Source organism: Myxocyprinus asiaticus, chromosome 32, assembly GCF_019703515.2.
Source record: "Myxocyprinus asiaticus isolate MX2 ecotype Aquarium Trade chromosome 32, UBuf_Myxa_2, whole genome shotgun sequence".
NCBI lineage: Eukaryota > Metazoa > Chordata > Actinopteri > Cypriniformes > Catostomidae > Myxocyprinus > Myxocyprinus asiaticus.
The window spans coordinates 17,865,508-17,891,827 of NC_059375.1; the positions used below are offsets into that span (position 1 = coordinate 17,865,508).

The following is a 26,320-nucleotide window of genomic DNA, read 5'->3' on the forward strand; positions in this document are numbered from 1 at the left end:
TTTAGGTTTCAACTTAATAATTTGTATTTTTATTTTTTTTTCACCCAATTTGGAATGTCCAATTCCCAATTTGCTTTTAAGTCCTTGTGGTCACGTAGTGATTCGCCTCAATCCATGCTCAACTCACCACACACCCCACTGAGAACAAACCACATTAGAGCGACCACGAGGAGGTTACCCCATGTGACTCTACCCTCCCTAGCAACTGGGCCAATTTGCTTGCTTAGGAGACCTGGCTGGAGTCACTCAGCATGCCCTGGGATTCAAACTAGCAAACTCCAGGGGTGGTAGCTAGCGTCTTTACCACTGAGCTACCCAGGCCCCCAATAATTTGTATTAAATGAAGTTCACTGACATGAAGTTTAAAACAGTGACAGCAAGTTTCACATGCAAGTTCATGACATTACATTTGTACTTTTTAAAGTTAATTTGTCACCCCACATTTTTAAAAGGCTTAAATGTGTTTAAAATTGCTGTAAACGGAATATAAAATAAAACATACAATTTCACATGTATATGTGTATGTAAAAATATAGTAGCACCCCTTCCCCCATCCCGGTTTAACACTCAAAAAATCTGTACACCATAACTAAAACACAATGGATGAATGACCATGAAGATGGCCAGAGGTGTTGTATAGAGATATATTTAACGACTGTGTGTTGTCTCTTGGAGTTTCATGAGCACAGAGGCATATCAGTATGTCCTCTGCATAAAGGTAGGATGTGTATTTGCAGTGAGGCACTTACAATGAAAGTGAATGAGAGCAATTTATGGAGGGTTTAAATGCAGAAATGTGAAGCTTATAATTATATAAAAGCACTTACATCAATTCTTCTATTAAAACTCCTATTAAAAGTATTATTTGAGCTGTATAGTTGTTTAAATCATTGTTTTAAATTGTCATTTTAGGGGTTTAGAGTTTGTTGACCTTACATTGTCATTGCAACAAAGTTGTAAAATTGTCTATAACTTTACACAGAAAAGATTTGCAAGTGATTTTATCACACTGAAATCATGTTAACATGCATAATGTTTACGTCTTGTGGCTATACTTCTCAAACAGTGAATATTTTAATGTTTAGGGATTGCCCCCATTCACTACAATTGTAAGTGCCTCACTGGAACCCAGATTTTTGCTTTTTTTAAAGAAAAGGAGGGACAAGTCAAAATTATTTTTGTGGTAATCAATATTATCCCACAACTGCTGTCAATTGAGCTTAAGTTGTATTGAACCCTGAATATATGTTTTATATACAGGCTTAGAAAGCTTTACAAAATCTACCAACATTTCTAACATATTATCACCAGCTCTCAAAATTAAAATAAAGGTTTAATCTGAAACTGTCCAAACATCCATTTCAGAGGCATTTCTCCGTGTTTGCTCTCTCCTTCCCTGGAGTGGACGCCCTAAACACGATCTACTGCAGCATCTTAAGTCAACACCTCTGTGGTGAAGGATTCGCTCCAGTTCTGCAGAAGAGCTGCTCACAGCTGGTCCAACTGGCCCTAGCATTCCATCAACGAGTGACTGCCACATTCCTCCCAACAGCCATCAAATTCCACTACATCTTCAATCTCCGGGACCTCTCCAACATATTCCAGGTACTCAGACAGCACTAAGGTCAGCTCACATTGAAACAGAATGAAATATTAATCTTTTAGTAATAAACCATTTATCCCAGCAACCCCTCTTGGGCGCTCTTTGAATGTCAATCAGTGTGAGGAAAATGACTTACCTGCTGTGATGTCTGGCTTTTTTCAGACTATTGAAAGTTGTATAATCTTTACTATGTCTAAATTACATTTACTATATATTATTAATCTCATAAGCCTTTGCCTCTGAGTTCACAGGAAAGACTGTCTCAAATGACTATTGATTGGAAGGCAAAGCTAATAGAATGAAATGAGCCGAAGATTATTGTAACAGAATGGCTATTATGTGGTTATTTATTTAAATGAAAATATCACTTTATACTTAAATATGCTTGACGGTGGACCCTTGGGGCTAAAGCTCTGACAGACAGCGCACAATCAGCCTCTGATTTGTTTCCCTTTACAGGCAGAAGTGAAGAATTAATTCATCCACGGATCCTTTTCATGTGCACAGTCTAATAGAAGTCACCTAACTTCCACCAGCCTTAGTTAGACAGGCCTGTGGTCAAATTTAAATCATCCATTCTCAGCTTAGTTAAGAAACTCAACATCATTAGCCAGATGCTCACGCATAAACAATTCAGCACGTCCACCTTTTAAGTGTGCCACTTGTATCACAGTTCTTGTTATAATGGTGGCTTAGACAAATGGTCTTGGGTTTCATTGTTTTAAAATGGCTTTATTGGGCTCCATTTCCCTGGTTTGATGATGATGAAAGGCCAAAAAGAAAAAAAATGGCCTCTGAACCACTACTCATTGTTTTGGGTGCAGACGAAGTAATGAAGCAAAATGAGAGAGAGAGAGAGAGAGAGAGAGAGAGAGAGAGAGAGCTGAAGAAACATTTGATATGCAACACTTAGTTCTGCCTTACTAATTCAACTCACTGTTCAGCTGCCTGAGGACAGAGAGAAAGGGAGAAGAGGATTGCCTTACAGCATTTGTGACACTTTCAGTCTGAATTTTCCATAAGTTTTTCACACTTTTTTCTGTTCTTTTTATTTATTTTAAATGTCAGTTCACTATTTATGTTGTTATGAGACAGTGTGAAGGTGATTGCTTGCTGATTACTCTAACAAATTTAATTGGTATGTGATACAGTGTATTAAAAAGACCCAAAGGCACAATCTTAGCCAATCTGTTTAAAAATTTTTATGGAAACAGTGAGGGAGTCTATTTACCCCATAGCAAAGAAAAAGTTTCTCTTAAGACATTTTAATAAAGTTCTGTGAAAAACTTTTCCACTCACATACTCCCAGTAGGTACTTATTTCAATACATTGATTGATGGAGAGTCATTAATTTATAGCCTGTGTGTGAAGAAATGCACCGATAATTAGGCTCCATTGAGGACTAATTTCAGCACTGTGCATTGGGAAGGCACCACTGTGATATGACAGCACTGTGTTTTCTGTGATGTTGTCTCTCTGGGAGGCGGAGCACCATGCTTGTTTTCTGCTCTATGTCATCATAACGGACTTCCTCAGGTGCTGTCTGGGCATAGCTTCAGGGAAGGACAGAGACTATAGCTTGCTGAGCAGTAGTGGGCAATCATTTTGATTTATTTGTTTTCAAAGAAAGGTACACTGGAAAATGGCATCTTCTGAAAAGCCATATGCTTGACAGAGTTTCTTGACTGCAGCCTGCAGTGTTGAACTTCCTAGAGCAGGGCTACTCAACTTCGTAAAAGTTCAGGGGCCGCAAAGCTGGATCCCTGTACCCTCGAGGGCACAATCAATGAATATTGTGTAGGTCCCCCTCATGCCGCCAAAACAGCGCCAACCTGCATCTCAGAATAACATTCTGAGATGATATTCTTCTCACCAAAATTGTACAGGGCGGTTATCTGAGTTGCCGTAGACTTTGTCAGTTCAAACCAGTCTGGCCATTCTCTGACCTCTCTCATCAACAAGGCATTTCCAGCACTGCCTCTCACTGGATATTTTTTGTTTTTGGCAGCATTCTGAGTAAATTCTAGAGACTATTGTGTGTGAAAATCCCAGGAGATCAGCAGTTACAGAAATACTCAAACCAGCCCATCTGGCACCAACAATCATCCATCCGATTATCTAATCAGCCAATTGTGTGACCTTCATGCCATCCCAGATGTGTATAATTTTTTTTTCTTCTGCTGAAGACAAATGAAGATTATTTAGAAAAAAATAGTCCTTGGCTTTTTTACTATAAATCTCCACTTTCACTTTCAGATGTAAAAAGTTAAACTAAACAGGTGCCACATGTGGCTTACAGATGTGAAAGAGAAAGTGGAGATTTATAGTTAAAAAGGACTTAAATATTGATCTTTTTCTCACCCACACCTATCATATAACTTCTGAAGATTTAGATTTAACCACTGGAGTCTTATAGATTACATTTATGCTGCCTTTATGTGCTATTTGGAGCTTCAAAGTTCTGGACACTATTCACTTGCATTTTATGGACCTACAGAGCTGAGATATTCTTAAAATATTTATTTGTGTTCTGCAGAAGAAAGAAAGTCAAACACATCTGGGATGGCATGAGGGTGAGTTAATGATGAGAGAATTGTCATTTTTGGGTGAACTATCCCTTTTAGTTATTATTTTAAACATAAGGGGTTTAACAGTTCGATTTTCTGATATAGATCAGTTATGTCACTCTGATTGTCAACTAACAAACGCCATGAGATGTGTTCAAAAACAAGAGCGATATATACAATATTAGCACCAAAAGTCCTACTAATGACAAGTCCATAAAGATTTGTCACTTAGCATTTTGCGCAAAAGTAGATCGCTGAAAAGCATTTGCGTGAAGGCGTCTCAACGCTGCCACTGCAGGAAAAACTGTTATTTTCTGTAAATACTGTTGTCATGAAGAGTACATATCTCTGATGAGCTATTCAAGAGATTGGACAGATTAGCGCCGTGCTGAGTAACTCTCAATTGAGATCGCGAGCGCGCATATTTGATTGACAGACAGCGCGTGAGCGCACATGTACTGTCTATGAACGCGCGCACAGACCGACCGTCGCTCTCATATCATTAGCCATGCTCAGATATTATTTGTTGTTTTTATTTATTTATTTGTATATCATCGTCTTGCCGTTGAATTCCCTCTCTAACGTGATTCAGCAATGTAGAGAACTAGCGTAAATCCTCATGAAAATGGACACCACACAATCCATACAGATTTGATAGGCTGCTGATACAGTAAATATATTTCAGATGATTATAGCATAATGCGGGCCGCAAAAGATCGCTCGAGGGCAGCGTGTTGAGTAGTGATGTACTAGAGAATAATGAATGCTGCATCCGTGGTGTTAATCAGAGTTGTCATGGATGATTTGTACCTAAATTCCACTTATATTAGATATCAGGATCAGTTATATATTTCATAGTAATTTATGGATAGCATAGTAATATAGAAACTCAAATTGAATCAGTGAAACACATGGACCCCCCCCTGGATTTTTGACCCAATACACTTAATATTGTATTTGGACATATATTATATTACAATATTTTGGAAAAATAATACATCTATGTAGAGGGGCTCAAAAAAGAATTTGGACACTACACTTAAAAATGAATAAATGTAATTGCATTTGATTTTAAATAATGTTTTAAATCCATGAACTTTAGGGGAACTGACCATGTTTTCACTAAGAAAAATCTAGCAGGGCAATACTAGGGCTGGGCTATATGGCAAAAAAATAAATAAAATAATAATAATAATAAAATAATAATTTTCAAACTTAAGGATGATTCACGATTTCGATTTTTCAACTTTTAAATGTACTCTAGAAAAACACAAAAAAAGTGCACCACACAGGAAGTTGTCAACATAGTGTAAATGTAAAATAAATTAAAATCTAATAAACCCGGATGCTCAGAAATAATAGAATAAAATAAGAAAACTGCAAAATACTTAGCCAATGTAGGTATTCATTTTTATCCAGTCCAAGTCTATCTAAACAGTTATCTAGAAATCAATATCTAAAAATTATCAAGTTTATCTAGAAAGTAGGCCTACTCATTGTATATCAAACAGTTTGTATGTATAATCATAAACTGCTGTCGAAAAAAATCCAGGCCATGCAGCGCCCTCTAGTGGTACACACTGAGCAACACAGCAATATTAAATAATTTATCATTACAATTCAGCTCGCAAGTTTTTCAAAATGAGTGCTTCCCAAATGGTGGCTACAGATGCAATACACTTGAAACACGTCACAGAACAAAGCAATGATTAGCGATCTATTTGAATAATCATTTGATGTTTGATTCTTCTACAATTGAAGACAGAAGTTTGCATACACCTTAGCCAAATACATTTAAACTCAGTTTTTCATAATTCCTGACATTTAATCGTAGAAAACATTCCTTGTCTTAGGTCAGTAAGGATCACTACTTTATTTTAAGAATGTGAAATGTCAGAATAAATGTAGAGAGTATTATTTCTTTCAGCTTTTATTTCTTTCATCACATTCCCAGTGGGTCAGAAGTTTATATACACTTTGTTAGTATTTGGTAGCATTGCCTTTAAATTGTTTAACTGGGGTCAGATGTTTTGGGTAGCCTTCCACAAGCTTCTCACAATAAGTTGCTGGAATTTTGGCCCATTCCTCCAGACAGAACTGGTGTAACTGAGTCAGGTTTGTAGGCCTCCTTGCTTGCACATGCTTTTTCAGTTCTGCCCACAAATTTTCTATCGGACTGAGGTCAGGGCTTTGCGATGGCCACTCCAATACCTTGACTTTGTTGTCCTTAAGCCATTTTGCCACAAATTTAGAGGTATGCTTGGGGTCATTGTCCATTTGGAAGACCCATTTGCGACCGAGCTTTAACTTCTGGCTGATGTCTTGAGATGTTGCTTCAGTATATCCACATAATTTTCCTTCCTCATGATGCCATCTATTTTGTGAAGTGCACCAGTCCCTCCTGCAGCAAAGCACCCCCACAACATGATGCTGCCACCCCCATGCTTCATGGTTAAGATAGTGTTCTTCAGCTTGTAAGCCTCAATCTTTTTCCTCCAAACATAACGATGGTCATTATGGCCAAATAGTTCACATTTTGTTTCTTCAGACCATAGGAAATTTCTCCAAAAAGTAAGATCTTTGTCCCCATGTGTACTTGCAAACTGTAGTCTGGCTTTTTTATGGCAGTTTTGGAGCAGTGGCTTCTTTGCTGAGCAGCCTTTCAGGTTATGTCGATATAGGACTTGTTTTACTGTGGATATAGATACTTGTCTACCTGTTTCCTCCAGCATCTTCACAAGGTCCTTTGCTGTTGTTCTGGGATTGATTTGCACTTTTTACACCAAACTACGTTCATCTCTAGGAGACAGAATGCACCTCCTTTCTGAGCAGTATGATGGCTGCATGGTCCCATGGTGTTTATACTTGCGTACTGTTGTTTGCACAGATGAACGTGGTATCTTCAGGCATTTGGAAATTGCTCCCAAGGATGAACTTGTGGAGGTCCACAATGTTTTTTTTAGGTCTTGGCTGATTTCTTTAAATACATCCACACAAGTGCAGCTGATCTGTGCCGTGGGCTTTGAGACTAGGCAAGCATCAACGATTTTTAATACACATTATTAAACTCTGTGCCCCAAACACATTATATGGGTGAGTGTAATGTCGCAGAAATGTTATAGATGTAAAATATTGCCTTTGATCCCACCAGTCAATGGAAACAATTATTTTCACTGTGGCAAACTTCATGACCAAATTGTTTTAAATTCAGGACAGTAATATTGCTCATATCCAGTGTTGGGTAACGTTACTTTTAAAAGTAACTCGTTAGAATATTGCGTAACTCCTTAAAAAAGTAACTTAATTAATTAAAAAGTTATTTTTTATGGAAAGTACTGTAAAGCGTTACTTTACTTTTGCGTTACTTTTGAGTTACTTTTTTTCTCACAGCCACTTTCTCTTCTGCTATGCTATGCATTCCATACAAATAAGCCATGCATTGCATACAAGAGACATTACAGGTCATGCTAGCTACTGTACAACACTCTTGTCAAAACAACATAGTAAACAAACAGATTTTTAGAAAGTAGGTCTTCACGTCATATTTATAATAAAGAATCAATAATATGAATATGCATGATTTGTTTTCCATCAACATGGCAGCCAATATGAATAATGAAGAATAACCACTGTCTTACCTAAAGCAGCAAAGTCCAACACTTGAACCTGCATCATATATTTCATCATGTGCTGTGCCCATTGACAATGCCAGAGTCAACTTAAGGTGCTTTTCAAAAGCCAGGATAAAATTCAGTGGGGAATGCCAGTCTAACATGTTCAAGGAATAAGTCTGATGAATGAAATGGATATTTTTCACTTAAGTCATCTCTGTGTAGGCTTGTTTTGAGTTGATCCACGGTGCATATAGACGCCACTACTTCAGAGGTGCATTTTGATACAACTTGAATTAAATCATTTTTAATGCTACCAAAAAGTCATAAAAATGGTTTGTTTCATGAATCAAACTACTAGTTTATTATCAAACAAAAATGTAGAATCTTTTTAAAAACTAAGGCATTTTCTCTGTGTACACAATCGATGTAGAACGTTGCTCGGAGCCACTGATCCAGATTCAGCTTTTCTCATTCCATTCTCCCAGTTACAGGGAGCTCTAACATGGAGCAGTTCGGTTGCATAAGTCAGTGAATTGTCATGTCGTGGCCAGTGGAAGACTAGTCTTATAATCCCTCTGCCTAAATGAGTTTACTGATTTTTTTTTTAATGCAGTGTGTATTAACACATGAATCAACCGCGTTTCACAACCGAATGTTGACCTCATATTACTCTAAAACACGAAATGCGCATGTGCGTTAGTGAGTTGATTGAAAGGCGATGTCTGTATCTAAAAGGTGATTGGCTCTTTTACCTGCAAGGCGAGACTTCCTTTCTACATTCATTGACTGTTGGGTGTTAGAGCTTCTTGGTTGGGCGTTCCAATTTTTCCCATTCATGTAAATAGAAGTGACTCGTCTCTCTCTGCTAAATAGTCTCTGAACTCACACTCTATAGAACAACAATACCAATCATGCACTGTCTCCTCCCCGAAGTTTGCATACTTTTACTATTGATTTCTCGCAATACAGGGACAGTAGAGGTGTACAAAAGCAACACGTTTATTTAAAAAGTCATATTATGGTCTAAAATAAAAAATATTGCATTACTTTACTCATTACTCGAAAAAGTAATCTGATTACATAACACACGTTACTTTTATCGCGTACCCCCAACATTGCTCATATCACACAAATTAAAGATTGTCATATATTGAGCCGAGCATGTTTTTGTCCATTAAATCATACAATAAACCATAGTGCCAGAACAGCTTGTTTTGACATACAACAAAAAGAAAAAGAAAAGATTGCCAGTTACAAGCAGGCTGTTTGTTTCAACATCATAGGCCTCACACGTCACTCTTCCCACATTTCAGAACCACTGGACAGCGGCAATGAACTAATCTGACCACCAAAGACAACAAATCTTAACCTGATTGCAGAAGGCAAATGTAACGTAGACACGGCAGTCTACATCCCTTATTATTTTTTTAACAGACACTGCGCTCTAATATTAGAAATATAAAACAGACAGAGCATAACACAAGAAGGACATGATTGCCAGATCACCTTTTCATAGCCTCAGACTAACCAGAAAAAATGACCTAGTATCTATGACCTAATATCAATAACACAGATTTTTTTATAAATATATTAACTTACCTTTACTTGAACACAAAATCCATGCATCTCACCTTGCGAATGAACATCTCCGTCACTTTGTTGTAAAAGTTGCCCTTCTGATTAAGGAGCTTCTGATTGGCTTACTCATTTTGGTAAGCATGCTTACCTTGGCCATTTGTAGTAACAGGCGTGATTCAATTTAAATGAGCGTACAGTGCTGAATGAAAGGGCAGTCAACAATGCTTTGAGTCAGAAAGCATAACATAAATTGCTTATACTTGAGGGTGGTGCCAAAGTGAATAAATGAATAACTGTCTGTGCTGCTCAACTGAGATGAGAGGCGACAAATTTGAATGAAAACAGTAGTTTATATTAACAGTTATATTTAAATATTTCATATTGTCATTTTTCTTTTCACCCCTCTGTTAGGTAAGCACTGCTTACCTTGCTTATATGGACAGCACATCCCTTGAGTAGCATCAAGCCAAGTGCTGTGAAGAAATTTTCTCTCCCTTAATTAGACTTTGGTGGATTAACAATGCATCCAACTATAGCATTTTCTAATATTTTTTTCTGCAAAACCTTGATTCCTCGATTTAAAAAAAAAAATAAAATAAATGCCCTGCCCTAGGCAATACTCCCCCAGACTCGAATTATTGCTGTTGTTGTAGTAATCAAATGAATAATATGCTGTTTTATTTAGCCATTACATTATATATATGATAGGTTATTGTAAAAAAAGAAACTACAACTCTTGTTGATGGACTTTGTTGCAACCCTGTGCTAGAATGAAGCTAATTTTCCAAATGATAAAGTGCTGTTGCAAAGCCATGCCTTCGGAAGTTAGAGGAAGCTCCAAGGTGTCAGAATGAATGGTCCAGAGAACTTGGACAGATATTTGTTGTAAATCAAGTGTCAGCAGCTGCTCCGGAGCTGTGTATGGACTAAGGGTTAGCCCACACAAACGAGAGGCTGTTTATCTTGCCCCTTGATGGATAATCAATACGAATTTGAGACAGCAGCACCAGCAAGTTCTGGATCACACAAGATGATGGTTTCAGGGTTCCATTCATGCGTTCAGCATCAGGATGAACTTTTGGCTTTACCCAAGGTTCCCTAGACAATTTTTGGATCTATCTTTTTATTATGGACATTGAGGAAAGTCAGTCACTTCAGTTAATTATAGATATTAAAGAACTTGTGGCAAAATAAATACACAGTATTAAAGGAATACTGTAGGTCACCCAAACATTATTATTATTATTTTTTTTTTGTTATTATTTCCTCACCCGAATGTTGTTCCAAACCCATGTAACTTTCTTTATTTTTTCTGTGGAACACAAAAGGGTATATTTTAAAGAATGTAGCTATCACTGATTTCCATAAAATAGCTGATAGGGTCTAACTTTACAGCTTTAAAAGCATCAACATATTATAACTTTGTGTGATGAGCAGACTGAAATTGAAGTCGTTATTCACTCTTGAATCCATTAAAATCACTGATCAATATTCAGCCCACAAATCAAATATGGCAACACATCAATACCATCAAACATCTTGGTTCTTGTGTCTCACGACCAAACATCATGATGTCATGACACAAGAAACAATGCAATTATGACATTCTTTAAAATATATCCTTTTGTGTTCTGCAGAAGAAATAAAGCCAAATGGGTTAAGAACGATGATGAGGGTGCAAAATTAATGACAGAATTTTCATTTTTGGGTGAAGTATTCCTTTAACATTATGTAATAGACACATAGCAATGTCATGTCTTTCTAAATTCAATATATGTGTTTCATTTGAGAGCTTCTACTGACCTTACCAATTGTAGCATATTCAAGTGTAAGTACTGATCTTATTTGGGTGGTTGAAAACTCTCTGCCACTTCAGCCAAACATAACCACGGGAAGTAAGGGTGCTGCAGCACCCGCTGTCGGCTTTGCAGCCCACCCTGAGAAGTGCTGTCAAAATTGTGCATAAAAAAAATCAGAAATTGTTCATGTCAAAATGTATTAATGTTGAGGGGTATTTTTATTTAGTCAAAAACAATAAAGATGAATGAGAACATCATGACGATAATTAAATGTTTTTAATTAAAACTTACCTTTTACAAAATTGTGACGAGAAATAACAATGTTTTCATAAGAAAAAAAATTTATAAATAACTTTGAATAATTTCTATATAATTTATTCAAACAATCCAGTCATAGTAGCCTATGTTGGGGATTTCCTCGCATCTTGTAAACTGTATGAGATTAATCAGCATTATCTACAACTAAAACTTAAGAACTTACAGCTGCACAGAAATTGAGGCGAATACACAAATGAACTTGAATTTAGTTACGTGCTAATCAGATTGTGTTGTGAATATGCTGTTTACATACAAACGCATTACATGCAATGCAATATCCTAAATTGTCCAAAACACAAAAACATTTATAACAGTCCCGAAAGTGATTCAAAACACTAACTTCTAAAAAGCTAATACTAGTTAATACTTTAGTATACTGTTTATATTCTATTATAACAGGAGATCTAGTTTTCACAAGGACAGTTTTCATGATAATCTTATGATCATGAATCAAAATATTATGTTCTTAAAAAAATGTTTAATACATGTTTATATACATTATGTTTATTCACAATTGTAGCCTATATACATTTTCAATATGTATTAATATTTGGATAAAACATGACTGAAACATTTTTTGTAAAATCCTGACTAAACTTTGGTTGGACTTCATCCAAAGACAAAAATGGTTTGAATTGGATAATCATTGACTACGTTTACTTGGACACCAGAAAGCGGGTTATTGTGAGAAAGCGGCGTATTGCGAGAAAGCAGTGTTCCTGTTTACATGCATTGTATTAGTGGTGTACTCTTTACTCCCGTATACATACGGATCGGTCAGGAAGCAGCTTTCTTTACAGAAACGTAATTTCCCCACAACGCTTGTGTAAATAACAAACATGACCTCCAAAGAAGACTTTTCTTAACTTTCTATTGCGACCTGCAATGGAATTGCGCTGCAATAGTGGTGTTTCCCTCTTATGTAAAACATCTGGATTCCCTCAATGTATGAGCGCATATACATGAACGTGGGGGACCGTCAATTTTACATTGGTGTGTATAAATGGGTATATTTTGTAGAGTATGTGCTTTTCCCACTGTTCCCACTACTCCCCGAAATGTTGAATTCTTTCTGCTTTGTTTACTTTTTTATGCTCCATCCTTTGACGTTTGTTATCCGGTCTGTTCGCACACATGCGCACTCTTCAAAAACTTGTGTTTTCATGTCCAGAAGCCGTATTTTCCGGGAGTAACCTGGGTGTTAAACCGTTTACTCTTAATCCATTAAACAGCGTAAGGAAATCTGCGTTCTTGTTTCATAATGCCGCTTTCTGCAAAACCTTGGAATAAATCCTTTTCTTAAGTGCATGTAAACGTGGTCAATGCTTTATTAAGGTTTGCACAGCAGCACTCCCTGTTCAAAATCCATTCCTGCGGCTATGCAGCCAATTGTAGATATAAAAGGGCTGTGGCAGGAAACAGAGTTTTAGATAGACCAGAGCATATCATTCCTTTGGAAACTCCCCAATAGACAAAAATCAATGGATTTAGCTGACATGAATGGTTTGTTCTCCTTTCTTTACACTGCAATTTGGACTACCTAGTTCTGGTCCTCTAATCTGATTGGACAAGGGCATTTTCAAGAGTGCTGATATGTACTATAACAGCACTAGGACACTTCACTGTTTAAATCACTCCACTTGTCTGTGTTTGCGGCATTCCACATAGGCTATCTTTTGAGCATTTTTCATTAGCAGAGCATAAATAGACAAACATTTGGCAATATTGTGTCTTAATGTAAGTTTATTAATATTAACTTCTTGTTTATCAAACGGTTGTATAAAAGCAACATCACAAAAGCAAGTGTTCTGTTGTACTGCATATCGGCATGGCTGTGGCTAAATCACAGCTGTACTGATATTCAGCAATATACTGTAGCTCTGTTGCTCGTGTGATATTGCTTAATTAAATCGGAGCATACAATTTTTTTCCCAAGCTCACCACCAGTGTACACAAAGGACAAAAGGACATAATTTTGTTTTTTCCCCTCTCTTTTTTCTTTTAAGACTGTCAATTGGACTACGTCCTTAATTCATTATTTTTGTTCTTGTTTCAAAGTTGGAATTGTACTTATCTTCACTTTTGTATTCCTTTGCCACAGAGGTGATAAAGACAATGTTGAGCATGAAATGCTTGAGGAAAACCTACCTTTTGTTGCCTTTTTCATTACAGGGCATACTTTTTTGCAACAGCGAGTGTTTGCGGACTCCTCAGGACCTGGTTAAGATCTACCTTCATGAGTCCAACCGAGTTTACCGTGACAAGATGGTGGAGGACAAAGATTTTGCCATCTTTGACAAGCTACAGTTAGACATGGTGAAAAAGTTCTACGAGGTGAGAGGTTTTCGAAGCTTGTTGCAGTGGAGAGACTCATTAAGGGGCTGAGTGCTGTGGCCAGTGCTGCTCTGAGAGCCAATGCTAATTAGAGGAAACTTATCATATGGCTTTAGAAGATTTGAAATAGCTCATGAATCGAATGAGTCAAAAAGACTGCTTTTATGATAATTTCATGCTGTTTTTGCATCCCTTTTGAAAACTCCATATTCCGTAAATTTTTTGTAATTAATTGTAAAAGAGCAACCAGTATGTTATTCAGAATAGTTTCTTTTCACGGATGCAAGCCAGTCATACAGGTTTGAATGACACGAGGGTGAGTAAATAATGACAGATGTTTTTATAAAAAAAATTTGGGTGAGGTAATCCTTTTAAAAGAAAAATCAAATCATCACATAAATACACATCTCAAGCTTACTGCATGGTCACTTCTGTCTGCTCTGGCATTCTCAGGTGCATAACAAGCCAGAGCAACAAAAACGATACACCTAATTTATGTTGGTTTTAGAGAAGGACAGATTTATGAGAAGTGGTTAGTGTTTATTGTTGTCGGTTGGTATGTGAATTCTCACGATAGCAATAATTTTAACAGAATTTTATGAGTTCGCTCCCAAGGTAGCAACACTGAATTTTAGTTATTCACCTTTTAATATTTAATGTTCTAAGGCTAGTTTATCATTCCCACCAGGATATGGAGGAGGCCCTGGAGGAGACCAAGGCAATGAATATGTACTGCCATTTCGCCACGGGCATTGGCGAGCCCAAATACATGGAAGTACAGTCTTGGGGTAGCCTGAACCAGACCCTGCTGGAAGCACTTGACAGTTACAACGAAGTCAATGCAGCTCTGAACCTCGTTCTCTTCGAGGATGCCATGTCTCATATGTAAGAGAGTGACAAAAGAGATGAACATAAATTGTCACTGCTAACAGATCATTGGACCTCTCTAGAATTATATCTCTATACCTCCTTTAGCGTACACTGGCAAAATATGTAACATGCTTCATCCTGAGTTCTGATCTGCAATTATTCTGGACACAGATTTAGGAACTACTTCAGTTCAACCTAAGGTTGTAATAAAAAAAAAATAAAAAAAATATTATTATTATTTTTGCTCTTTTTTTTGTATTTTGATTTTCAAGATTTTTTTGTTTTTGTTTTTGTTTTAGTTTTAGTTCTCATTCCTTATAACTCAGCATCTACCTATTATGACACACACAGCACTTTATCAGAAAATGCAACAAAGGAAATGACTTGAAGTTCAGTCATGAAACTCTTGTTATTTGTTAGCCGATTTTCTCGCTCACATGCGATGTGTTAAGCCAATCGGCTCACGTGGTGAAACCTGATAGGTCCTTTCACATGTTATCTGTTAGCCAATCAATCTGCGCACTCTCTCTTTGCAAAACATTTAAATTGCTCAGTTTTGCAGAAATGCCGGTGTCACTGTAGCACACTGTGAGATTTTTGTTTTCTGAAAATGCTGTTTGGGGGTTTGTTTAATGTGTTTGTGCAACCTCCAAGCTTTGTTGGGGAGTTGTATTTATGTCTAATTGTACATGCTCGGTGCAGCATGTCTTCTGTGTGTCTAATTGTGCAGCAGCAGCATCATGTCCACATGCTTAACACAGGATGTGTGTGTTTGTTCTAGCAGTAGCACGTCTTCGTACTTGCTCTGCTGCAGCAGCAGATCTAGTTTGCCAAGACCAAATCCTATCAACAGGGTTGGGAGGGTTACTTTTGAAATGTATTCCACTACAGATTACAGAATACATGCTGTAAAATGTAATTTGTAACGTATTCCGTTAGATTACTCAAGGTCAGTAACGTATTCTAAATACTTTGGATTACTACTTCAGCACTGGTAGATTTTTTTCACTTATTTTGACTATAAAAACTCTGCCAGTACAGTAAGACTACAGCAAAACAAGATCAAATTGATCTTGTTTTAAGGATTTTTAGATATTTTTACAGGAAAACAGTACAAAAATTATTATCAAGAATACGATTTTTGCCCTAATATTAAAGGTCTTACTAGAAAAAAATAAATTATGATCCAACGTGAATTTTCTTGATAAAAAAATATGATTGTGCCTGGTAACATGTGCATGTAAAATGGCAGAAATAGCATTTTAGCTTAGCGTAAAGCTGACAATTTACACAAGGTTTATTTCTATTTCTTCTGCTCCAAACTTACTTCAAACTTACTTCTCTGTCTGCTCGTATGAATGTAACACATCATAAGAAAGTGTTTCACCGCTGTTCAAATGCACTTTGGATCGCATCATTTATTTGTATAAATGTTTTCCATCTGAAAGGACTAAATATTAAATGAAACAAATGACAATAAAATGCAAAGTAATCTCTTCAGTAATCAAAATACTTTTTGAATGTAACTATATTCTAATTACCAATGATTTAAATTGTAACTGTAGTGGAATACAGTTACTTATGTTTTGTATTTTAAATACGTAATCCCGTTACATGTATTCCGTTACTCCCCAAACCTGCCTATCAATATGTCCTACCCACATTAACATGCTAAATCGATTTGTCATTTGTCATAAATGAGTGTTGTCATGACTGAGGTGTGGTTGGTTATTTTACATGTCAATCAGATGGCTGCTGCTTGTCTAGTTAGATTTTTATTTGTATTTTTTGACAGAATGCACTTTTTTGGGGCGCGTTACAGGGAATGTGGGCTTTTGTCACAATCGCATACTTCCCATACTACTTTTACTGCTTCTGCCACATCATTCTATGGCAGAAATATTAAGAGCAGTATGTTTTATGCCATTTCGAACTCATTTGAAATGGCAGCATTTTCTTCATATGTTGAAGTGCTTATGACAGATGTCACTGCTTTCAGTTCACAGTGATTGGCTCCTGCCTGACATTTTTCATTCCTCATTTGCATAAAGCAGAGGAATTTCAAAAATGTTGATGCTCTCGGCTGCCCTCAATGCTTTCTCCACGCCGCTGTCAATCCCACAATCCACCGCGAGAGTATGGCTCTCAACTTCCATAAGAATGCATTGAAAACGCTCGCTCACAACATGCCAGTGGAAACGTACGGTTATAGGTGTATTCGGGGGTATAGATTCCATGGTAGATGGGGGGGAGGTAACCCCCCCACACACACACACACACAATAATCAAAACAAGCAAGTACAACCCCTCCAATATTTATACCATGATCAATGGAAACATGTAAATTCTTCATACTACCCCCCCATGTTCAAGCCAGATCTACGCCCTTGGGTGTATTCTGTCAAAAAGAAACACCCAATTAGACAAGAAGCAGTCTGTTTGACATGTAAAACAACCAGCCACTGTTCCTTACTGTTACACTGTTACATTTTCTGATAAAGTGTCGTGTGTCATGGCTTGGAAGTCAGGTTTCTGATGAAGTGTCGTGTGTCAGGCTTAGAAGATTCATTAAATCAGATCAGACCATTCAGCATTGATTGAAATAAATAATAATAATAAAAAAAAGTCATTTTCTCTGTAATTTTATTTTGAATTTGTATTTTAGTGCACATTATTTTCAGTTTATTTTTTTGTTCTTTTTGCGATTTTGCAATTATTTATTTGTATATTTATTTGTAGTTAGCAAAAATATTGTTTCACTCTAGTTTTTGCTAACAAATATGGTACGATCTGTGCCAGTATGAATGTCATAAAAAAAAAAATTATAATAATAAAATAAAAAACTATGTGGATTGGATAAAATTGGAAAAAGTTCCTCTCTACTCCAAATCCTGTTTTACTTAAACCTTACACATCTTCACTGTTCTCTGCTGGTTCAGTTGCCGTATCAATCGGATCCTGGAGTCTCCCAGGGGCAATGCTCTGCTGGTTGGAGTGGGAGGAAGTGGGAAGCAGAGCCTGACGAGGCTGGCAGCGTTCATCAGTTCCCTGGAGGTCTTTCAGATCACACTGAAGAAAGGATACTCCATCCCTGATCTGAAGGTGCGGCAGCATTACCGCTCCATTTATTACCCTTCCGAAACAAAACATTGCTTGCCAAGTAGGTTACATTGCTGTAATTCACACTTGAATGAGACATCTTTACAGGGGTCACTTGGCATATGCCCTTTGAAATATCTGTTGTACTGATCCTCATTGGAGTATAAATTGTCTTGTTGAAAATTCAGACAGCACCCTGCAAAAGCCTGGAAAATAATGGAATAATTAACAGATACACAGAGGACCTCTTGAACACAGTATCATATTGCACATTACATTCTACATAGCTCATGAACTTTTATGCTTGCAATATGTTTTATTCCAAGTGCAATGCTGAGACTTTTCCTGAGAAGAGGAGCTCGTGGCATGTGAATACTTTTTGTGTATTTTTAGAGCGATTTGGGCGCATTGTACATCAAAGCTGGCGTGAAGAATATTGGCACAGTGCTTCTCATGACAGATGCCCAGGTCGCAGATGAGAAGTTCCTAGTGTTGGTGAACGACCTTTTAGCATCTGGTAAGCCTTGCTGTGTCTCTTTGCCTGTTGGCATTAAGTAGTGCTTGCTTTCTCTGCCAGCTTTATTGACCGTGGCATATGATGGTATAGGTAGGGTGCCTTCCTATTACCAGAAGTATGGCTGTATTTAGAGGAAAAAAAACAAAAACATTTAAGACTGATAGCCAGGCCCACACAAAATCTGTGCATACAGAAAGCTCAGAAGATTTCTGCACAATTGTTTGTTCATTTATTTTGGCTAATTAAAAAAATGCTTTCAGCCAGGGCTGTGCCATTCAGTACTGAATGCCAAACTGTAATTCAAGTTTGAATTTAAGAAAATACAATTAAAATGGAAGGAAATTCAGAGAAATTCATATGGCTGCTGTGTGTAGTTTTTTATAATATATTTTCTTTTTTCAGTTTGAATTACTTATATACCTTTTATCATACAAACAACATATAGGGTTTTGAAATATTCGAGTAGATGATATTAACAATCAATGTTTAAAATGCCAACTATAGAAATTTGTATTTCATTTATATATGCATTTCATTATATTGAATAAATTAACTTTGATTTTATGGACCATGGTGTGAGAATGCTTCTTTTTTCAGAATGCTCTAATTTACCCCAAAGTCTTCAAAACTGAGCCAAACATGATGAAGCCGGCTTACAAGATGGAACTTAAACAGAAAACTTAAACTTAAAAAGAAGTTATCTGTTCTTGCCCATTTTGTTTCTGTGTTGAATTGCTATTCAGTAAATTCCTCTTCCTGTCATTTAAATTTAAATTTTTAAATCAGTTTCACAGACTCCTGCAGATTTTCCTCCAAAATCTGCGCAAATAATAGTCCACAGATTCTGTCTGGGCCTGCTGTTAGCATACAATAAAATGTTATTTCTAATCAAACCATCTAGCTCCTTTGCTGTTAGCACTGTGTGGACGACCTTCGGCATCAATATATTTATTTTGTATTTGTCACAGGTGAAATCCCAGACCTGTTCCCTGATGACGAGGTGGAGAACATCATCGGTTCTTTAAGGAATGAAGTGCGTGGCATGGGCCTGATGGACACCAGGGAAAACTGCTGGAAGTTCTTTATCGACCGCGTCCGTAGGCAACTCAAAGTGCGTAAGCAAGAATGATTTATGAACCATCATGGTGCAGCTTTTGTACTCCAACAGCCTCTGAGAAACATTAAGCTCTATACACACTCTGAAAATGCTTTTTAATCAAGCTTCAAACATTGAGTTCCTAGCTCTTGCAATGCAACAAAATAAACATAAACAGACTTGCATCTCGAGGGAGGCAGTCTGAGGGCTCAATCTGCTGGTTTGTTCATACAGTGGATGGAGAGATGGCAGTAGGGGGCTTTTATTCGTCTTTGTTTTTGCATGTGTCTAATGATGTGTAATGTATAATGTTTTTTGGTTTGTGTAATGGTCGTAGTTAGAGCTCAACAATATCTATGGCCCAATCGACCGGGCCCGCTGACAGAATTTACTCTTGTCAGGCCAGTGCTCTGTTGTCAATACATCACATGTATTGTGATGCAAACATAATAATTTGGTTTTCTGTTACAAGTGAACATTGTTGTTGCAAATTTTGCAAGATAATGTTTTCTTCCTGGCTGACATAGATGAGGTTTTGTCAGAATTGCGAGGGTGACTAGTCTTGTAAGAATTGGTTGAAAACGATTAAAAAATTAGTAATGTTTTGCACTGTGTGCCAAATTTCAGTGTTTCCAAGTTTACTGTATGAATTTACTGATCTGACAGTTCAGAGTTACATGATATATTTATTTATTATTGTTTTAATGAAAATAAAAATAAAAATGTTGCTGAAGCAACTATATTTCATATTTATGGTTGGGTCAGCAGAAACTATTTGAGCCCTGATGGTACCACCTTTTTAGGATAACACTATCAACCCATTTTTCAGGTGGCCCTCTGTTTCTCTCCCGTGGGCAGCAAGCTCAGGGTGCGCAGTAGAAAGTTTCCAGCAGTGGTCAACTGCACTGCCATCGACTGGTTCCACGAGTGGCCACAGGAGGCGCTAGAGTCAGTCAGTCTGAGGTTTTTACAGGAAGTCGAGTACATCGAGGTAAATCATGCACCCACTGGCATATGGGAGCGTAATGAGCAAAGTATGTCATTCACCCAGTTATCATTTACTCATGTTGTTCCAAAGCCTGACTGACTGTTTTCATTGGAAGACAAAAGGAGATGTTAAAGTTGTTGTAAGTAATTTTAGCCGTTCTGGAACTTCCACGAGATGCAGCCATTGAATTAGACACGCCCCCTCTTTCCAAAACACCGCCCTCCAAAGATAGAGACCGTGTGCTTGTTTTCGTGGTTGTCAGACATAACAATTGCAAAATTACGCCCTCAGCAGTCAGCTGTTATGAATCTGAATATGACATTAAACCTGAATGATCCGCTTCAACTACTACACAACGAGAATGCCAAAAAATATTGACAGGCAGAAAGCACATCAAAGTCTTCTGATTGGCTGATCAAAAAATGTGTCCGTATTTGAAATCTGTCTGGCCCTTGGTCAGATTTTTGTTTGCTGTTTACATAGTCTAGTGCTGTCACAGAGATCGGTGAGATATCTCAGGACACTTGATATCAGTGAAATTTTTCAGGAAGAAGGAACATTTTCTGCTACCATTCCATAAAACAAATCACTAACAGCATCTTTAAGCAGAATGCCATTTTTTTCTCTTCTTACAATGAAAGTGAATGGTGACTGGGGCTGTTGTTCTGCCTAACATCTCCATTTGTGTTCCATGAAAGAAATATCCATAATTATTTGGACAGTGAGACACTTTACATAATTTTGACTCTGTACGCCACCACAATGGATTTGAAATTAAGCAATTAAGATGTGACTGAAGTGCTGACTGTCAGCTTTAATTTGAAGTTATTTACATACAAATTGGGTGAACGGTTTAGGAATTACAGCACGTTTTATACACAGACCCCCATTTTTAGGGGCTCAAAAGTTTGCAGTTTGGAAGCTGTTGCTGTAAATTGTCATTATGAGGTCCAAAAAGCTGTCAATGCAAGTGAAGCTGAGCATCATTAGGCTGAAAAAAACTAAACAAACCCATCAGGGAGATAGCAGAAACCTTAGGAATGACCAGATCAACAATTTGGTATATTCTTAAAAAGAAGAAACACGGGGCCTGGGTAGCTCAGCGAGTATTGACGCTGACTACCACCCCTGGAGTCACTAGTTCGAATCCAGGGTGTGCTGAGTGATTCCAGCCAGGTCTCCTAAGCAACCAGATTGCCCCAGTTGCTAGGGAGGGTAGAGTCACATGGGGCAACCTCCTCGTGGTCGCAATTAAGTGGTTCTCGCTCTCAATGGGGCGCGTGGTAAGTTGTGCGTGGATCCTAGAGAGTAGCATGAATCTCCTCATGCTGTGAGTCTCCGTGGTGTCATGCACAACAAGCCACGTAATAAGATGCACGGATTGACAGTCTTAGAAGCGGAGGAAACTGAGACGTGTCCTCTGCCACCCGGATTGAGGTGAGTAACCGTGTCACCACGAGGACCTAGTAAGTAGTGGGAATTGGGCATTCCATAAAATTGGGCAGAAAGGGGATAAAAAAAAAAAGAAGGAACACACTGGCGAGCTCAGTAACACCTAAAGGCCTGGATGACCACAGAAGACAACTGTAGTGGAGGATCACAAAATGATTTCCTTGCTGAAGAAAAAACACTTTACAACATCAAATCAAGTAAAGAACACTCTTCAGGAGGTAGGCATATCATTGTCAAAATCTACAATCAAGAGAAGACAGTAAAGTAAATACAGAAGGTTTACCACAAGGTACAAACCACTGGTAAACCACAAGAATAGAAAGGCCAGATTAGACTTCCAGAAAAAAAAGCCTGCCAAGTTCTGGAACATTTTTCTTTGGACAGATAAAACTAGGACGAGTATGTTCAGATTTAGCCAATTGCTGCAAAACTGAAAGGATGGCGCTTCAAAATACTGATGGACAGTGACCCAAAACATATTGTGAAAGTAACTAAAGAACTTTTCAAAGAAGTGGAATATTCTTCAATGGCTAAGTCACCTGACCTCAACACGAATGAACATGCATTTCACTTGCTAAAGACAAAACTGAAAGCAGCAACTTAAGACAGCTGCAGTAAAGATATGGTAAAGCATCACTAGGGAGGAAACCCAGAATTTGGTGATGTCAATGGGTTCCAGACATCAGACATTCAATACAGACCAAGTTTTAAGAATAATCATTTTATTTATAATGATGTAAGTTTGTCCTATTACTTTGGAGCCCCTGTATAAAATGTGCTGTAATTCCTAAACTGTATGGATATAAATCCCTTCAATTTAAAACAGACAGTCTGTACTTCAATTAAATAGTCATGGCTTCATTTCAAATCCATTATATACAAAATGTCTCACTGTACCACAACTTATGGATAGCACTGTAAGTTTGGAACAACATGAGAGTGGGTAAATTACTTCGAAATTTTCATTTTTTGGTGAACTATCCCTTTAAATTTACCTTTCTAGAGCTATTTATACCATATGTTCACACAGACCTTACAGCATAAATATATTTAAAGAGGAATTACAATCGTGGGAAAAGTAGCATTTGCTAGTCCAGTGGAGACTTCAGTGTGGCCGTCCTTGAAATCACACCGTGCACATTCGTAAAGATTATACTTTAGTTGTATTGGCTTATCAGACTCGATCACCATTGCGTTGTCATTTTAGATATGTTTATTCAACATGTTGTTCTATCCCTGTGCGTGTTGTTGGATAATCAGTCTGTTTTTTCTATTATTCAGTAGAATTCATTTTTCGTTGTAAAAGTCATTATTTGTGCCTTTCCGAATAAAGTATTCGGCATCAAGCACATCCCTACAACACAACATCAAAAGCATTTTAACCTGGTTTAACAGGGACTATGAAACTGAAAAAACAATATACACACATGAGCCAAAACATTATGACATCTCACAGGTGAAGTGAATAACGTTGATCATCTCCTAACAAGGCCACATGTCAAGGTCTGGGTAGATTAGATGGTAAGTGAACAATCAGTTCTCATAGTCAACATGTTGATTGCAGTAGAAATGGGCAGACCTAAGCGACTTTGACAAGACGACTGGGTCTGAGCATCTCTGGCCAGATGACTGGGTCAGAGCATCTCTGAAATGGCAAGGGTTGTGAGGTGCTACCGGTCAGTAGTGGTGAGTACCTACCGACAGTGGTCAGAGGAGGGACAAACCACAAACCGGTGACATGTTGTAGGGCACCCAATGCTCATCGATGCATGAGGGCAACAAAGGCTATCCCATCTGGTCCGAACCGACAGAAGGTCTACTGTCGCACAAGTCACAGAAAGTTTTAATGATGGTTACGGGAGGAATGTGCCACAACACACAGTGCACCCTGCTGTGTATGGGGCTGCGTAGCTGCAGACCGGTCAGAGTGACCATGATGACCCCTGTCCACCATGGAAAGCTTCTACAATGGGCACACAAGTGTCGGAACTGGACCTTGGAGCAGTGGAAGAAGTCGTCCGGTCCGATGAGTCCCATTTTCTTTTACATCATGTGGATGGCCGTGGACGTGTGCACCATTTACCTAGGGAAGTGATGGCACCAGGATGCACTGTGGGAAGACGACAATCCGGTGGAGGGACTGTGATGCTCTGGACAGTGTTCTGCTGGGAAACCCTGGCTCCAGCCATTCATGTGGACATCAGTTTAACATGTGCCGCCTACCTAAACATCGTTGCAGACCAGGTACACCCCTTCATGGCAATGGTTTTCTCTAATGGCAATGGCCTCTTTCAGCAGGATAATGCGCCCTGCTACACTGCACACATTGTTCGGGAATGGTTTGAGGGTTAGGGGTTAGGGTTAGCCACATAATGAAGAGTTCAAGGTGTTGCCCTGGCCTCCAAAATTCCCAGATCTCAATCTGATTTAGCATCTGTGGGATGTGCTGGACCAACAAGTCGGATCCACGGCGGCTTCTCCTCGCAACTTACAGCACTTGAAGGATTTCCTGCTAATGTCTTGTAGTCAGATACCACAGGACACTTCAGGGGTCTAGTAGAGTCCATGCCTCGGCGGGTTGGTGCAGTTTTGGCGGCACGTGGAGGACCAACAGCATATTAGGCAGGTGGTCATAATGTTTTGGCTCATCAGTGGATCTTCACACTATTTTTATCACAATTCCCTCAATCTGAAACCTTCAGAAAGTCTCAGCAGGTGAGAGATTATTCAAGACGGGACCACACTTCCTCCTATTGCAGTAATAAATCTCAATGCAATCTCAAAATGAGACTGAATCTTAATGGATTCAGGTGCAAATGCCTCTCAATGCTGATTGTAATTTTTTGCAAGTCCTGGGTGCCTGAAGTCATGAAGAAAATAATTAGATTGGTTAAGGTGGTGTGCAGCCAGTCTCTGCATTATATTTCAAGGGAAAATGAAATGGCTGTGATGGCCCAGTAGTAGAGTATGGCATTTCTAGCAATATGCTGGTATTTTAGCCTGTATTTCATGTATGAACTGCATTGTTAATTTTCCCACATATCTAGCCAGAGGTAAAGGACTCGGTGAGTAAATTCATGGCCTATGTACATGTAAGCGTGAACAAGACCTCAAGGGACTACCTTGCCAACGAGAGGCGATATAACTACACTACGCCCAAGTCCTTCCTGGAGCAAATCAAGCTATATCGCAGCTTACTGGCTCTTAAGAGAAAGGATCTCACCACTAAGATGGAACGGCTGGAAAATGGCTTGGAGAAGCTTAACAGTACCACTGAACAGGTGTGTTAGTTCATGCACTGTTGTAAACAGTGCTATCATTAGTGAAAACATTTTCCACTGAAAAGCAACTGTTTTAAAAATATAAAAAAAGATTTGGAAAAACTGACATTAAACAAAAATAAATTTTCATCACTGCAAAAAACAAAAAAAAAAAAAAAAAAAAAAACAATTACCACAAATTAATTTTGGTTTTAGTTGTTATACAATTTGCATTTTTAAACAGTTTTACATCTTCATTACTATGAAAATGCCACTGAATAGCGATAACACTAGATGGCCTTGAGATATGTAAGAGTGTTAAACATATTTAAATTATATCAGTTAACGCATTAACTTGGCAGCTCTTACATACTAAAACTAAGATCAAAACTAAATGTACTGAAAAGCTCAAATTAAACTGAAACTAGAAAAAAAACTGAGAAAAAAACTGTCACAAAGTAAACAACTAATAAAAACTAAATTGTAAGAGCAAAATACATAATAAAAATTAATAAATAAATAAAAAGGGCCACTTCTCTTGTCACGTGTATTGTGTGCTTTTGAAGTAGTTGCCTTTAAATTACATACCAAGCCTAGAGTCACCTACTCAGCATAGCATAATAAATGACTAATATATATATATCTGTATATATATAATGACTCGTATTAGATTAGCACTTTTGATAAGCACATTGCTTATTTGGCTTTTTGTAAAAATGTTTGTCCATCTTTCCTCCACTTCTATCCTTTAAATAAAATTAAAATCTGCCCTTTGATTTGCCCACTATTCATTATAATGGCACAGTGTTGTTGATATGGTTAAAAATAATGACAGTATATTCCCAGAGAAAAATGGGAAGAGCATTAGATGCACTTGAAAGCTTCAACAGTGCTACTGTATCTTAGTGAGTGCTTGCATTACGGCTCTGAAGATTCATTTTGATGCCATAAAATCATGTACCATTAGCTAATTTACTTTCCCACTGGTCAACACGCACATCGTAGCAGCATGCATCTAAATGAAATAATCGCATGGTACGCATTAAGAAGCTACGCTAAAAGAGCCCTGCTCATATAAACAATAGGTATGCTAGTATTCATAGTTTGTTAAATGCAAACAGCGTAGGATGAGCATTAAGGTTCCTGAGACCATTAATGGACCCTCATGCATTCTAGGAGGAGTGCAGGTCACTCATCACGTGACATGCATTTTGGCAAGGGTCAG

The 26,320-nt window shown here is 37.8% G+C and overlaps 1 protein-coding gene across 1 annotated transcript in view; it reads left to right on the plus strand.

Annotated features, from left to right (window-relative positions):
• Window positions 1-26,320, plus strand: part of LOC127423383 (dynein axonemal heavy chain 9-like) — a 188,103-nt gene that overhangs the window by 70,150 nt on the left and 91,633 nt on the right. The window contains exons 41-48 of the mRNA XM_051667636.1: window positions 1,366-1,605; window positions 13,652-13,813; window positions 14,502-14,698; window positions 17,623-17,785; window positions 18,176-18,299; window positions 19,268-19,410; window positions 20,225-20,386; window positions 24,883-25,116. Of these exons, the coding sequence (XP_051523596.1) occupies window positions 1,366-1,605; window positions 13,652-13,813; window positions 14,502-14,698; window positions 17,623-17,785; window positions 18,176-18,299; window positions 19,268-19,410; window positions 20,225-20,386; window positions 24,883-25,116 (1,425 nt within the window). The remainder of the gene's footprint in view (window positions 1-1,365; window positions 1,606-13,651; window positions 13,814-14,501; window positions 14,699-17,622; window positions 17,786-18,175; window positions 18,300-19,267; window positions 19,411-20,224; window positions 20,387-24,882; window positions 25,117-26,320) is intronic.